The following is a 15,504-nucleotide window of genomic DNA, read 5'->3' as shown; positions in this document are numbered from 1 at the left end:
TTGGTGCATGGTCATCCTTGTATCGGCTTTGATCGTGTCGAGCCAGCGGATCCTTTGGTGACCACGTTTCCTTGTGCCACTGACCATGCCGAGCACTAATGATATTTCTCGCGAGTTTGAATGCATGATGTGTCCAAAGTAAGTGAGCTTTAGCCGCAATATCTTTCCTTCTCATGACATAGTTGGTTTGCTCCTCTCTAATACTGTCTTGTTGGCAACTTTGGCTGTCCATGGTATTCACAGCATTCGTCTCCAACACCATAATTCGAAAGCATCTATTCTCCTCCTGTCTTCTTTCTTCAGGGTCCAAGAAACGCGTAACAAATTTAAAATGTATATTAAAATTAACTAACTCGCACCCTTTCGGGAAAACTTTCCAAAGCCCAGGGTTTCACAGAACCCTGGTTGAAGAAGCCTGCCTTTCACCCCGGAAGGAACATTTCTTCTACAGTCATCCCCAGCCCTCCAAAGAAAGACTTCTCTTCCAAGTGTTGGGGCTTATTGATATTCATATGTATGCAGATCTAATCAGTTAATAGAACTGATTAATTGATGAAAACTAATTTTTTTTTTTTTTTTTTTTTATAGAAAGTTTTTATTTTATTTTCCAGAGTTGAAAACAGTGAGATACATGCAATCTACATTGTTAATACAGAAAAGGAGAGCTATACTCTTCATTTGATACACTTGGTTCCCCATTTTTAATCCCTTTTGTAAATAGTTCAGGTAAGGGCCCCGTTATTCTTGAAAGGCCTCTTAGTGTCAGTTTGACTATCTTGGTAAGATCAGCTAGTTTATTCACCCAGTCTTCTGTCGAGGGTAGTTCTTACGTTTTCCATTTCTTGGCCAATTCTAGTTTTGTTGCCGTCGTCGCATAGTAGAAGAAGCTCTGTATGTGGGTTAGGAAGCGCTGTGGAAAAACATTTTGGTTCCCTGTTTCAATCTTACAAACCCTCTTCTCTCCATTTAAGATTATAGACTGGCTACAATATTATGGACTTTTACCCAAAGCTTATAGACTTTTTATAGACTTTTTCACGTTTGCACCACATTTAAAAAGAGAAGTCTACTTTGTTACCATCATTTCAACATTTGTTTGCATAGTTTCTGATAGTTTTAACAATCATAAACAGTTTATACTTAACATAGTCCTAGAGCCCTCCACATTTTCACTAGAAAAAGGGAAAAAAGAGAAAAAAAATACTTAGTTGTACGGAAAGAAGGGAAACAAATATATATAAGTATACATTGTTGATACCAGAAATAATAAAATGGAGTCTTCATTAATTAATAGAAAATATTTTTCGTTAGTTATATATACACCTCCTCAGCTAGAAACCTTCTTTTAGTTATGCTTTAAATTTAGGCTGAAAGTCACTACATAGATATGCTAGATAATTCAAATTCAGCTATCATAGGAAATCTAAAACCCCACACTATAATGTAAGCCCATTCCATTAGGTGTCTCCTTTTAGTTATGCTTTGATTTTGGGCTGGTAGCCGCTGCGAAATTAGGTTTAATAATACAAATTCAGCTTACTTAAAAGATCTTAGACCCCAGATTAACTTCTTAACTAGTTATATTGCCTATATGGCTACATAAAGGAGGTAAAGGAGGAAAGGAATTTCGACCACTGTGTTGCATTTCCATTCCCCAAGCTTCTTAGGGAGGTCTCATTTCGAGGCTTATTACGTCTTGTGACTCCCGTTGACTGATGTTCTGTCCCATTGGTCTTTGGCTGGGAAAGTATAGTTGTAGTCTTTCCCTCGGAGTATACATCGATAAATCTTGAAGCAGTTGTACCTCCTGGACTCCAATATCAGTACAGATGTTTTTCCATGATGCTCCTTTCAATCGATTGCTTTCACCGCAGATCCATATGTCTTTCTTGAGTATTGTTGCTTTGGAGTGGCTGTATATCTTCTCAGGCAGGGTGTCCTTATCTGAGCTGCAAGACTCTGACATCCCCTTTTCTATCTCCATAATTTCAGAATCCTCTTCTGCTGGTAATTTTCCATCTTGTTTAGAGCTATCATCAGCCACTACTATTGGTTCATCATTCCTGTTAAAGACTTCTTCCTTAATGCCTTTAAACTCCATGAGCATATTTTTAAGTGAACCATTTAAAGATTCTTTCAAGTCTTGTGTTTGTTTGTCTAGAAGATATGCAAATTTTTTAAACGAAAACATGTTCCAGGTTTGGAATTTTGTTAGACTTAATATTTGCAATTTTGCAAATAGCCAGTAGAGGTCCTACAGAGTCCTAACGAAAGCAACAGTCTGTTTTTAATTAAAGGAATGTCTCTAAGGCTTAGTTCTCGCGAGATTCCATGGCTCTAATCTCTCTTATCTTCGAAGACGAAAAACAGATATAATAAAACAGATAATAAGAGCTGTTACTTATTAGATTGAGTTGATTTAAGTTCTTCTTCTGATTAAAAAAGAAAATTAGCCTGCCTCAAAATGAGGTGGCATCAAGCAGAGCCAGAAACGGGGGAAAAGTAAAGACGGAGAAGCGGAAAAGCACTTGCATCTCTGCGTTGATTAATGATTCAGTATCTTGGAATCTGGCAGCTTCACCCCCTCAGTATTATCAGACAGTCCTGTCAGTCTGGCTTGTTTGGATTAGCGAGAGCAACTCTCCACGCCGAGAGTTCATTCCAGGGAAGAAGGTGCCGAGGGAAACCCCACTCACTGTTTGCAGGCTCGATCTGATGTCTGCCAGATGTTTTCACTCCGGAGTTGTGGTGAGTCGAAGGTCTTGCTGGGAGGTATCCAATTAGCTTTGTAGATTAAAATAAGCTTTGTAGATTGCAGAGTTGAAAAAGGAAGAAAAGGAAAAAAGATTTTAAGATGGCGGACGGCGCTTGCTGGACCCTGTGCACACTGAGCTTACGTTCCAGTGGGAGATTAATTTCCCTGCGGAACAGAGAGGCCCCAGAGATTCACAAGGAATTCCTGAGAAGATTTAAGGGTGGGTTATCGTACCCAAAACCCGATTCTGTCAATCACAGCAGCGATTGACCCTCAGTGGAACAGGAGCTCGAAGTATTCGAGCTATCCAAGTGCCATGGCTCCGCCTTTTCCGATGAAAACTAATTTGATCATTTGATGATGTGTTCTTGTGGGCGCCAGCCCTGGTTTGCATAGATTATACAAGGGCACGGCATCTCTTTTTTTGAGAAAATTACTACCTTGCTAGATCAGGGGAAAGCTGTGGATATTGTTCATCGTGATTTCAGTAAGGCTTTTGATACGGTTCCGATGATATTCTTATTGGCAAGTTGGTAAAATGCGGTATGGATCCTATTACTTTTAGGTGGATCGTTGACAGATTGCATCCAAAGGGTGCTTGTAAATGGTTTGTCATCTTGAAGAGGAGTGATGAGTGGAGTGCCTCAGGGATCTGTCCTGGGCCCTGTGTTGTTCAACATATTCATAAATGATTTGGGTGAAGGAATAGAGGGGGTGCTTGTTAAATTTGCAGATGATACTGAACTGGGAGGGGTAGCGAACACACCAGAAAACAATCAGGATTCAGGATGATCTTGACAGGCTGGAAAACTGGGCTAAAATGAATAAAATGAATTTTAATAGTGAAAAATGTAAAGTTCTGCATTTAGGTAGGAAAAATCAAATGCCATACTATTGGATGGGTGAGATTTGTCTTGGCAGTAGTATGTGTGAAAAGGATCTGGGGGTTTACTAGAACATACACTGAACATGAGTCAGCGGTGTGACAAAGTAGCTAAAAAGGCAAATGGGATTTTAGGCTGTATTAAAAGAAGTATAGTTTTCTGATTCTGGGAGGTGATGGTACTGATTTACCTCCACTCTTGTTAGACCTCACTTGGAGTACTATTTTCAATTTTGGGCACCACAACTGAAAAAAGATGTAGAGAAACTGGGGTGTGTCCAGAGGAGGGCGACAAAGATGATGAGGGGACATATGAGGAAAGGTTGAGGGAGGTTGTTTCATTGTCTGAGGAAGAGTGCTTGCACTCAAAAGCTCACGCCTTGAATAAATTTTTGTTGCTCTTAAAGATCCCACTGGACTTTGATTTTGTTTTGTTGTGGAGGTTGGTTTGTTTACCCTGGAGAGAAGACGATTCAGAGGTGATATGGTAACCATCTTGAAATACTTGAAGGGCTGTCATATAGAACAGGGGTAGTCAACCTGTGGTCCTCCAGATGTTCACGGGCTACAATTCCCATGAGCCCCTGCCAGCAAACAGGACCACAGGTTGACTACCCCTGATACAGAAGATGGAGCAGAGTTGTTTCCTGTTGTCCCAGAGGGTCAGACCAGAACCAGTGGGATGAAATTAATTCAAAAGAATTTTTGGCTAAACATCTGGAAGAAGTTCCTGACAGGGCAGTTCCTCAGTGGAACAGGCTTCCTAGGGAGGTGGTGGGTTCTCCTTCTCTGAAAGTTTTTAAGCAGAGGCTAGATAGTCATCTGACAGAAATGCTGATTTTATGAACTTGAGCAGAAGGAAAATGTCTCCAGCTGGCGACGGCGAAATGATTTGATTCAATGGAAACAATTTCAAAACGAATTCCTAGGTAGAGTCCGTTTTCGATTTCTTCATCAGTGATATTCTCAATATTGTTAATAACTCCATCTTCTCTAATTGTATTCTTTTGGGTGATGAAATTATAGAAAATAGCTTAGTAACCCCCGCTGCTGAAGAGTAATTACACATTGTGATATTAATATTAGTAGACCCCTACAAATTTGGATATTATATGACCATTTTGGGATAGAACTTTATGCCAATAAAAGGTTACTGACTGACTGACTGACTGACTGAGTGGGATAGAACTATACAAAGCAAAATATCACTGATGAAGATACCGAAAACGGACTATACCTAGGAATCCGTTGTGAAATTGTTTTCATTGGAATAAATCATTTCGCCGTTGCCAGCTTGAGACTTTTTTCTTCTGCTTATATTATGGCTGACGGGTTTTTACCTGTTGATTTTATGAAGTTGGGCAAATTGTGACTGGGTGGGCAGGAAGGGATGTGCCAGTGTTTGTCTCTTGTGGCCCTTCCTTGCATACGCAGGGAATTGCTAATCACCACTGTGGGATGGTAGGTGAATTTCCTCCAGGCCAGGTTGGATTCTGGAGATTTTTGGTATGGGGGGGATCACTTGGACATGAAATTGGGGTCACCGGGAGTGCAGAATCGAACCCGGCTTGCCAGATTAGAAGTCCGCGCTCCTAACCACTACACCAAACTGGCTCTCAGCCTCCCAGACTGACTTCTGGTTGCCGTTCGCAGCCTGTAGACTGAGATCTTTCTCTCTCTGTTTCTGCCCCCTTCACGGTCTTGGGTTACAGTATTTGCTGGCGTATAAGACTACTTTCCCCCCCTGAAAAACATGCCTCCAAGTGGGGGGGTCGTCTTATACGCCGGATGCACTTCAGTTGGGATAGACATAGCTGCTCATAGTGGCCCATAGTACTGTATTTTGAGTGGAAATGTTGGGGGGTCGTCTTATATGCCCAGTCGTCTTATACGTCGGCAAATACGGTACTTTCCCCCCTGCAAGCTCTTCAGTGCCCAATGAGGGCACACCTGTCTTTCCCCATCTCGCTTCCAGAATCGCAGCCAGGGCTCCCAGTTTTTGGAAAGATGGCTCATCCGTGCCTCGGTTCCTCTCCTGCCCCATTTGCACCGCGTTCGTCTCCTTCGCCGTGCAGCTCTCCTCCTCGATCCCCAGTGCTGTCAATCAAACTCAATCTCTATCTGTCAGAGCCCACTAACAGGTCCGTCATGCCGTAGCGTGACCAAGGAACGGAGGGCAGCCTCGGGCTGAGAAGAAGGGGAGGGCTGTGTGGGCAGAATCATGTGCGTTCGCAGCAACTCCCCCCCCCCCCCCCGAGTTCTCCACGGCACAGTTAGCAGGCCACCAGCTGCGATATTTTGATTTTATTCATTCCCTTCATTTGTTTGTGGACTCCGAAGCACCTCGTATTATTTTTGCCGTTCCTCCATTTTATCCATTGAGTTGGTTGTGAGGAAGTTACCCTGGATTTTGCGGCTGCCGCAGTGTGAATCTAACTTCTCATGCCATTGATATCCCCTGTGGGGTTATGGCCGCTGTAGATTTTGGTGGAGATAAGTAAAAGCTCCAGTGGGGGACCCATTTGCGGGGTGGAGTTATAATCTGCCAATTATCCATCAGGTCCTTTAAACATTTTTTTTTTGCTGCCAAAAAAGCTGACTTCTTCATGAAGGTTTCAAGTCAAGAGATGTTCTGAGGTGGTTTGCCATTGCCCACCTCTGCGTTATGACGCTGGACTTCCTCAGTGGTCTCCCTTCCAAATATTGACCAGGGTTGATCCTGTTGACCTTCCGAGATCAAACAAGATTGGGCCAGAAGAAGAAGAAAGAAGACAAAAGGAAAGAAGAGTTGGTTCTTATATGTCGCTTTTCTCTACCCACTGGAGTCTCAAAGCGTTCACCTTCCCTTTCCTCTCCTCACAACACCCTGTGAGGGAGGTGAGGCTGAGAGATCCCTGATATTATTGCTCGGTTAGAACAGCTCTATCATGGCTGTGACTAGCCCAAGGTCACCCAGCTGGCTTTAAGTGGAGGAGCGGGGAATCAAAGCCAGATTAGAAGCAGCAGCTCTTAACCATGACACCAAGCTGGCCAGCCCTTCCCTTGAAGGGAACATATACTAAATCAGTTCCTCGTTCCATCAAGGTCAGTCTCGTATATTCAAACTGGCAACGGCCCTCCAAGGTCTCATGTTTCCCATCACCTATAGCCTGGTCCTTTTAACTGGGATCGAATCGGAGACCACTGGTGAAGAAGAAGAAGAGTTGGTGGTTCTTTGCCTGAAGGAGTCTCAAAGCGGTTTACAATCGCCTCCCCTTCCTCTCCCCACAACAGACACCCTGCGAGGGAGATGGAATGGAGAGATTTTGAAGACTGGCCTAAGGTCACCCAGGAAGGGGAGGTGGGGAATCAAACCCAGTTCTCCAGATTAAAGTCCAGTGCTCTTTACCACCACACCATGCTGGCTATAGGTCAAACCTGCCAACTGTCCCTTACCACTAGCAACAGCCATATCTCAGGGATCAGTGATAATTTCTGACATGAGAAAAGCTACCTGAGCAGCCCCTTCAAGACTAACAGAATTTGTGGCAGGGGAGGAGCTTTCGTGAGTTATGCCAAAATTCTATTAGTCTTGAGCAGGGGTAGTCAAACTGCGGCCCTCCAGATGTCCATGGACTACAATTCCCAGGAGCCCTTGCCAGCATTCGCTGGCAAATGTTGGCAAGGGCTCCTGGGAATTGTAGTTCATGGACATCTGGAGGGCCGCAGTTTGACTACCCCTGGTCTTGAGGGTTCTCCTGGGCTTTTGCTCTTTTCTGCAGCTGCAGACAGACTAGCATGGCTACCTATCTTGATCTAGGAAAGATGAGCAATCTTCTTCCTTCATGCTGTCTCTGCGTGATCCAGGGAGCTTTAGCTTGGGAAAGCTTTGTACCAGGGTTTCATAAAACCCCAGGGTTTCTTGACGGCTCTGGAAGGCTTTCCCGAATGGGTGGGAGTTAATTGTTTAATTTTTTTTTAATTTGCTAAACTTTTTTCGGGAGATATGACCCTCGCCCCCATGGCCTGGAGACGGCCCCAGGGGGGCATGTGCACAGCTCTGCTTCCCAACCATATTCGGCACGATCGCACCACTTGTGGGGTTTCTGGAAGCTCGAAGAATGTAGAAAGTGGAGAAAGGCTGGCCGATACCCCAAAAATCTGTTTGGTCTTTAAGGTGCTGCTGGATTCAGATCTAGCTCTCGCGTCGTTTCTGTTTGTGATGGAAGGGATTCGCTCAGGCGTGAGATTCTCCCAAGGGGCAGAGCAGCATGAAATATGTCTCATATACTCCCTGCATCCAATATAAAGCCCTTCCTCCACGTGTGCCCATCTTGGTGGGCCTTTCGCTGAGCAAATATCGAAATATGACAGGCCCTTGCCGAATTTGAAATGCAGCCTTATGGATGAGAATCGGGGACTCTATGGCTGTTCAGCCTTAGGATGTGACTTAGGCCTGACATATTTGGTCCTGCCTCGTCAAGGACCTAACTATGGACTTGCTGTCTCCTACACAGAGGAAAGAAGGTGACTAGAGCAGTGGTACTCAACCTTGGGGTCGCTTGGCCCCTTACCCGGGGTTGCCAGGTTGCTGCCCTACGCAGCGGTGGCAGTGGCAGCAGCAGCGGGCAGAGGTGGGTATTGATGGGTGGTGGCCTTTCCACTCCGCAGCTCCCGTTCCGCCTCCAGCCCCCAGGCACTGCCGCATCAGGGGGTTGGACTAGATGGCCTGTATGGCCCCTTCCAACTCTATGATTCTATGATTCTATGATCTGCGTTGAGCAGGGGGTTGGACTAGATGGCCTGTGTGGCCCCTTCCAACTCTATGATTCTATCATTCTATGATCCTGCGTTGAGCAGGGGGTTGGACTAGATGGCCTGTATGGCCCCTTCCAACTCTATGATTCTATGATTCTATGATCTGCGTTGAGCAGGGGGTTGGACTAGATGGCCTGTGTGGCCCCTTCCAACTCTATGATTCTATGATTCTATGATCTGCGTTGAGCAGGGGGTTGGACTAGATGGCCTGTGTGGCCCCTTCCAACTCTATGATTCTATGATTCTATGATCCTGCGTTGAGCAGGGGGTTGGACTAGATGGCCTGTATGGCCCCTTCCAACTCTATGATTCTATGATCATGCTATCCGCTCATATTTGGCTTACAGCTTACAACTATGGTTCTCAACCTTCCTAATGCCGCGACCCTTTAATACAGTTCCTCATGTCGTGGTGACCCCCCAACCATAAAAATATGCAAGTGTTCTTTCACAGAAATTAACCCGAAACTGACCAACGGCGTGAAGATCCATTGTTCATGATTGTATATAAATTGGTTATAATAATTGCATATAAATTGGCAGGCGCCTTCAGGGGGAGCGGCAACAGTGGCAGCGTCCCCTCCGCCAAGCTGCTTGCCCTGCCACAACCCCTGTGAAAGGGTCTTTCGACCCCCAAAGGGGTCTCAACCCCTAAGTTGAGGACCACTGGTCTACAAGTACTCCAAGATCACATTCCCACACACTGCTACCCAGAAGTGTATCTCCCATCCAGTATGCATGCACCTCATTTTTGTGATCCAGATGTGCTTCTCATTGAATCACATCCTGTTGTCATTTGCCCATTTCCCCAGCATGTTCAGATCTCGTGGAACTTCTGGGGTGTCCGCTACTACTCTCCGTTTGGTGTCACCTGCAGATTGAGTGAGTAGCCCCTCCACACCCTCGTCCAGATCATCAATAAAAATGTTGAAAAGGACTGGACCCAGTACCGAGCCTGTTGGCACTCCACTGCTTGATGATGATGTTATCCGTTCAGTCATGTCCAATCCTCGGCTCTCAAGGACGCGGAGGTGGGGACACCAAACTCTTTTGCTGCCACCCTAGTGAATGGCCCACCCTCACCCCCATTCTGCGGCAAGCTTGACCAATCCAGTAAGAGTATGTAGATCAGCTTCCCTGATCGGTTTCCTCCATTCATCTTCCGGGGGTGATGAGTGTTGAAATGGTAGATTGTTGTAATGATGGGAATGGCCCTATAGGACCAGCAGGGTCATGTGCTGATGTGCAGATTCAGTGAAATCACACTTCAAATAGGACGTGGGCAAAATTGAGGGGAGGCAGAGGAAAGCAATGAGGATGAACTGAGGCCTGGGGACCAAGCTCTGTGAGGAAAGGCTGAGGGACTTGGGGATGCTCAGGCAGGAGAAAAGGAGGCAGAGAGGGGACAGAATGGCTCTCTTGAAGGATCTGAAAGGTTGTCCCTTGGAGGAGGGCAAGGAGCAGTTCCTGTTGACAGCACAGGACAGGACCCTCTGTAATAGGTTTAAACTACATGTAGAATGATACCGACTAGATATCAGGAAAAAAAATTCACAGTCAGGTTTGTTCAGCAGCACCAATTGGAGTTGGTGAGCTCCAACTCATGGCGGTCTTTAAGTAGCGACTGGAGACACTTACGGCTTGAGGCTGATCCTACCTTGAACAGGGGGTTAGACTAGATGGCCTGTATGGCTTTTTCGAACTCTATGATTCTATGAAACTGGGAGGTATAGAAGAGTTGATCCATGAAGGTCATCGAAGTATGATGTCCACATGGCTTCACTCAGTAACGCGGCGGCCCCTTAGTAAAACCGAAGCGAATTTCAGTGTTCGGTCTTTGCTTTCAGGATGTCTCAGCCATTTCCAGCCATCTGCTAGCCGATGTTAGCCATGTCTGTGCCCCTGGAGAGCTGCTGGTGGTCAGAGTGGTAGACATGACCGAGCTAGTTGACCCATGTCTTGCCACAAACGGCCCCCAACTCTTAGTACTTGGGTATCTTTGATGGGAAGTCTTCCTTGGGCTGGGAAGATGACTCATGGGGGGTTGGTCTGCTTGTGATGGTGAGTTTTGAGACCAGAGGTGCATTCTGGACCAGGAAGGCCCAAACAATAATTGCATCATAGCTGTTACCCAGCGTGAGCTAACCATTTCTGCGATCGCCATATCAGTTGGGAAGATTTCGGGTTCTCCCCCCCCCAACTCGGTTGTGCCTCGTAACTCAACCTCACACCTTTCCAAGCGGTTCGGACAAGAGCTTGCCAGCCTTTGCCTTGATGTTTCGTTTCATTTCTCTTCAGGGATGCTCCCCACCCCACCCCGCGGCGAAGACGTGCCCTTAATTTGAATCGTGCCTCTTAAGAAAACCAAAACGAAACCAGCGCCCAGTGACCTGATCCCATATTTTTTTGGCAGCTAAGCGGTTAAAAGACCCTCAGAGGGAGAAGCCCACGCTCATGAATGAAAGGCAAAGTTTGGCAAGGTGCCAGCATATGCTTTAAGGAGTTTGGGGTGGGGGGGGGCAAGAGAGCCAGCGCGGCAGAGCCGACGATCGAAGTCGTGGGGAAGGAAGGGGTGGGGGGGAAGCAGTTGACTGGCTCTTATGCCACAACCAACTTAAAAAAAAAAATTAAGCGATAATTCCATGTCCTGAGGTTACAAACCGGCTGCAACTGGTTTTATTTTTTTTTCCCCCTGCCCCCGCTAGGCATCATGGGTAAAAGTAAGCATCCCCCCCTTTTCTTTTGTTTAATATAACGGCACCACCGATGATTGGCAGGGACGTGCCCGTTCTACTACTGGGTTCCGGCAGGTCCCTGGAGGGGGATGGCACGCCGCGGCCGCCCATGTTCCACCGAGGGGGCTTCTCGTGAAAAAAAACCTGGCTTTCCCCCCTGCCCTCGCGTGCTGGCAATCTGTCTTCCCCTCCGTCTGTCTGTCTCTCCCCTCCTCTTGACAAGTAGAGGAGCGAGGGAGAGCACGCTACCTGTAAGTAGTCCTACTGGACCGTCTTTTAACAAAATATCTAGCGATATGTATCTATAAATATTTAAGAGCAAGGGGTCTTCAGGGAATAGCTAAGATCTGTTTTTTCTTTGAAAAAGAATGTTTCTTTTTTAGCCACGAGCTCTCGAACGTTTGGGTTTCTTCCCCAACATTCGGGGGAAGAAAAATCTTCGTAGTATTATTATTTTTTTTAATTGCCCCCCCCCCTCCCACTCCGTTCATGCGGCTGCCGGACTTAAGCTGCAGAGGAAGAAGACGGGGTGGGGGGTGGGGAGGGAGATTATTTGGGGAATATGGCAAAGAAATTCTATTGTCTCTCTGGCGTGCTGATAGTTTGATAGAATACCCTGAACCTTCTCTCTCTCTCTCTCTCTCTCTCTCTCTCTCTCTCTCTCTCGCCCCCCTTCCCCTTCCTCCTCCACCCCGCCTCCCTTCTTTTCATGTCAGCTACAACCCTGCTCTGTGAATGGAGGCAGCCAGCTGACGGGGGAGAAGGCTGGCACCGTGCCAAGGGCTGGAGTCGCTTTTGCGCGTGTGTGGAGTGTATGCAGAGCACAAAGCAACGGGGAGGGGGCGGAGGGAGGCGGTGGAGGCCTTCCTTGCAGTCTAGGAAATCGCAGGCTATTATATAAGGGAGTCTGCGTCACCCGGGCGGAGGGGGAGGGGGAGGGGGAGGGGGAGGGGGAGGGAGGAGGGTGAAGAGGAAGGGGGAGAGACAGGTCTTGGAGCCACGCTCTGCTTCCCCTCCCTTTTATTGTATTAAAATGGCCTGGCAAGTCCTCGAGCCAACGCTGAAGTCTTTTTAATTCTACCAACTTCTCCCGTCCGGTCCCTCCAGATAGGAAGCCGTGTAGTTCGGCCAGGAGGGTAGGGGTAGGGGGGGGGGGACCGGAGGGCCACCCTCCCCTCGCTCCTCTCCAAACCTTGTCGACGATGGAAGACGTGTCGAAACCTTTCTCAGGTGCTGGAATCCATGATGGAATCTCCCTCCCACCCCAGTCACGGTTTTCTTCTGTAAAGGAGTTTCGGTTTATTGTGATAGAGCAAAATTTTCGGTGGAGAGGCTTTTTTTAAAAAAAATTAAAGCTCCTGTTCGCGTGCCTGGCAGCCAGGGTTGCCCTCATGATAACTCCTGCGAAGGTTCGTCTTTTTGCAATTTCCATCGTCCTCTGCTCTGGAAGGCCAAAATTCAGGCCCAAAATTCAGGCCCAAAATTCAGGCCCAAAATTCAGGCCCAAAATTCAGGCCCAAAATTCAGGCCCGGGGCCTAGTTCCTTGGTGGCCAGGGGAAGGCATGCTGTATTCGCCTAGCTCATATAATTCTTATTCCCTTCAGATGTCTCACAAGGCATTCGGCGTCAGCCCGAATCTTCGGGGGTGAAACCTCAGTCAAAACAGAGACCTAGGGGCTCCCCACCCCCTCAGAGGGAGCCAGGATCTTGAGAGTCATTTGCTGAGGGTTGTCCAGTATGTTTATGGCTGAGGGAGGATTTGACCCCCAACTGCAGCTCCCTCTCTAATGTGGAGCAATTGGATTCTCCTATGGCACCAAGGCAAGGCCGTGAGATGCTCCGCGGGTGGTTGAGACATTGAAACCAGAAAAGAGGTGCGACGTTAAGGAGAATTGCAGATGATTTCCCCAAGAAGAAGAGTTGGTTCTTATATGCCGCTTTTCTCTACCCGAAGGAGTCTCCAAGCGGCTTACAGTCGCCTTCCCTTTCCTCTCCCCACAACAGGCACCCTGTGAGGTGGGTGAGGCTGAGAGAGCCCTGATATCACTGCCCGGTCAGAACAGTTTTATCAGTGCCGTGGCGAGCCCAAGGTCACCCAGCTGGCTGCATGTGGGGGAGCGCGGAATCGAACCCGGCATGCCAGATTAGAAGTCTGCACTCCTAACCACGACACCAAACTGGCTCTGTGCACAAGATCCTAGGAATCTGCCTGGCTAGTGGCAGAGCCTTCCTCTAGCGTTATGTATCATGTGGCATGTGTGTGATGTAGCCAGAGATCCTAAGATGGCCTGTCTGCCAGGCAAGAGATGTTCGGAGATGGTTTGCCATGGCCTGCTCCCATGTCATGGCCTTGGTATTCCTCGGAGGTCCCGCGCTTCCAAGTGCTAGACAGGGCTGACCCCCGCTCAGCTTCTGAGATCTGACAGATCGGCCTTGCCTGCGCTACCCAGGTCACTCTTGCGTGACGATCCGTCTCTTGCAAAAGGTTCCTCCGCCACTGGAGCAGGGCTCCTTGCCTCCCCAGAAGACTTCATGTGGATTTCTTAGCTTCCAGACTCATTCCTGCAGCCTCTTCTGCCTCCCCCCCATTGAAATATGAATTATTTTGAAAACCACTTAGTCCAGGAGCATACCTGTTTCTTTTGCTTTTTTCTCTTCCCTGGTGTGAGTCGATCTGTGCATTGGAATGACCTGATAATACTGAGGGGGGAGATTGGATTGAGGGGGCTTCAAGTGAAGAGGTGGGGCAATTTGCCAATCGGGCAGGGGTGGTTAATCTGTGGCTCTCCCGATATCCACGGGCTACAATTCCCATGAGCCCCTGCCAGCTGGCTCATGGGAATTGTAGTCCATGGGCATCTGGAGAGCCACAGTTTGGGCACCCTTGATCTAGTGAAACTGGCTTAGCAAGAACTGGACGGGATGAAAACCTTTCCACTGGATGTTCTCGTTCTTGGTCGGAGGAAGCTTTTGAGGATACAGAAGGGTTTATAATCGCACCCCGGACTCGCTCCTCCTCTGTCCCGGATGGTGATGAGGGACGATGGCTGTAGTCATCCTGAAGCTTTTCACTTGACCCTCTGTGTAACAGTCGGTGCGGTTTAGCAGTCGGATCTTGAATGTTGAGCTCAGCTCTTGAAACGGGATTACTTAAGGCAAGACCCTGTCCTTCCAGCCTGTCACCTGCAAGACAGGATCGAATCACTCTGGCCCACCTTGCACAAGCACTTTACAAATCTGGAGGAGGTCAGAGCGCCGACTTTGCACGCAAACAGTCTCTGGTTCGGTCCCCCGTTGATTCCCGGTTCAAAGGTCGCAGCAGGTGTTGAGAGAGACAGTTGTTTGTATGGGATGCTACATACCCACAGCCGGTTGACAAAAATGGTACCGGCCTGACCTCCTGAACGATACGTTCGCATGTTAAGGGTTGCTGGTAAAATCCCTCAGCATGGTCCGAGCCTGAGCCGTGGGCCTTTGGGAATTGCGGTCATTGGATCTGCTCGGAACAGCATCGCCTGCCTTTGCATTTTCCTGACTGCCCAAAGTCCTTATCTTTGCCGGCAGGAATTGAGCCCGGCTGCTCCAGTCCTGCATTTTCCTTTTCCTTGAGCCGAAGCTCTTCCTCCTCCTCCTCGCCCCCACTCCCCGACTCCATGCCGGAGAAACGAGAACCGCTCCGTTCTCCAGAGCTGTTACGGTGTTGGCGTTTCCCCTTCAGACGAGGAGAGCTCTTCCCCGTTGGCCCAGCTCATTCTCCGCAGAAGAGCCGAAAGGGAGAGGGAAGCGGAGCCGTCTCGGCGAGCTCCTGCCAAAATGGCTCGTAAGGCGACGGCATCTGCAGCCGCTCACGACAGCCCTCCGATGCCTCTGAGAACAGAGCCCACTCTGTCTGGAACTGTTTTCTGTTGCTTCTTCTCGACGACGCTTTGAGGATTCATGCGCAGATTGTCGGGTTCCCCCCCCCTCCTTTGCAATGGACGGAGATGGAATTCGGAACCCTTGCCCCCCAGACGGAAGACCCGCTTCGCTCGTAAGCTAAGCTTTCTCTTCTTTTCGGTCCCCGATCGGCACATTTCCCTCCCCCAGACACAAACAGAGGTGCAGCCGCGGCGTCGTATGCCTCTCGGCAAGTTGCACACAGAGCGAGAACAAATGCATTGTGACCGCTTACGGTCCGAAGGAAGTGTCAGGGTTCAAAGCTGGGTGGGGGCGGCGGTGGTATCGGTGTAGATCCATCCGTCTGCGTCTCCCCCCTCCCCTCCCCTCCCCTCCCCCTTCCTCTCTGCTGTGCCTGGCTGTCAAGTCCCGATTTCCTTTTTAGGCGATTGTCCCTT

At 48.2% G+C, this 15,504-nt stretch overlaps 1 protein-coding gene across 6 annotated transcripts in view; it reads left to right on the top strand.

Moving 5' to 3' along the window:
* Positions 1–15,504, top strand: part of GATAD2B (GATA zinc finger domain containing 2B) — a 91,386-nt gene that overhangs the window by 30,875 nt on the left and 45,007 nt on the right. For 2 of the 6 annotated variants that reach the window (XM_077321260.1, XM_077321282.1), the window contains exon 1: positions 14,815–15,200. The exons of 1 other annotated variant lie outside the window; for it this stretch is intronic. In XM_077321260.1, the coding sequence (XP_077177375.1) occupies positions 15,154–15,200 (47 nt within the window). In that variant the 5' untranslated portion in view covers positions 14,815–15,153. Of the gene's footprint in view, positions 1–11,170; positions 11,421–14,813; positions 15,201–15,504 lie in introns of those variants that run through there. 3 more of the 6 variants (XM_077321289.1, XM_077321271.1, XM_077321251.1) reach the window with 3 other exon arrangements.

The sequence above is a fragment of the Paroedura picta genome, chromosome 1, assembly GCF_049243985.1.
Source record: "Paroedura picta isolate Pp20150507F chromosome 1, Ppicta_v3.0, whole genome shotgun sequence".
Classification (NCBI taxonomy): domain Eukaryota; kingdom Metazoa; phylum Chordata; class Lepidosauria; order Squamata; family Gekkonidae; genus Paroedura; species Paroedura picta.
The sequence above is the reverse complement of the archived record's forward strand: the minus strand, read 5'-3'. Positions and strand labels throughout refer to the sequence as shown.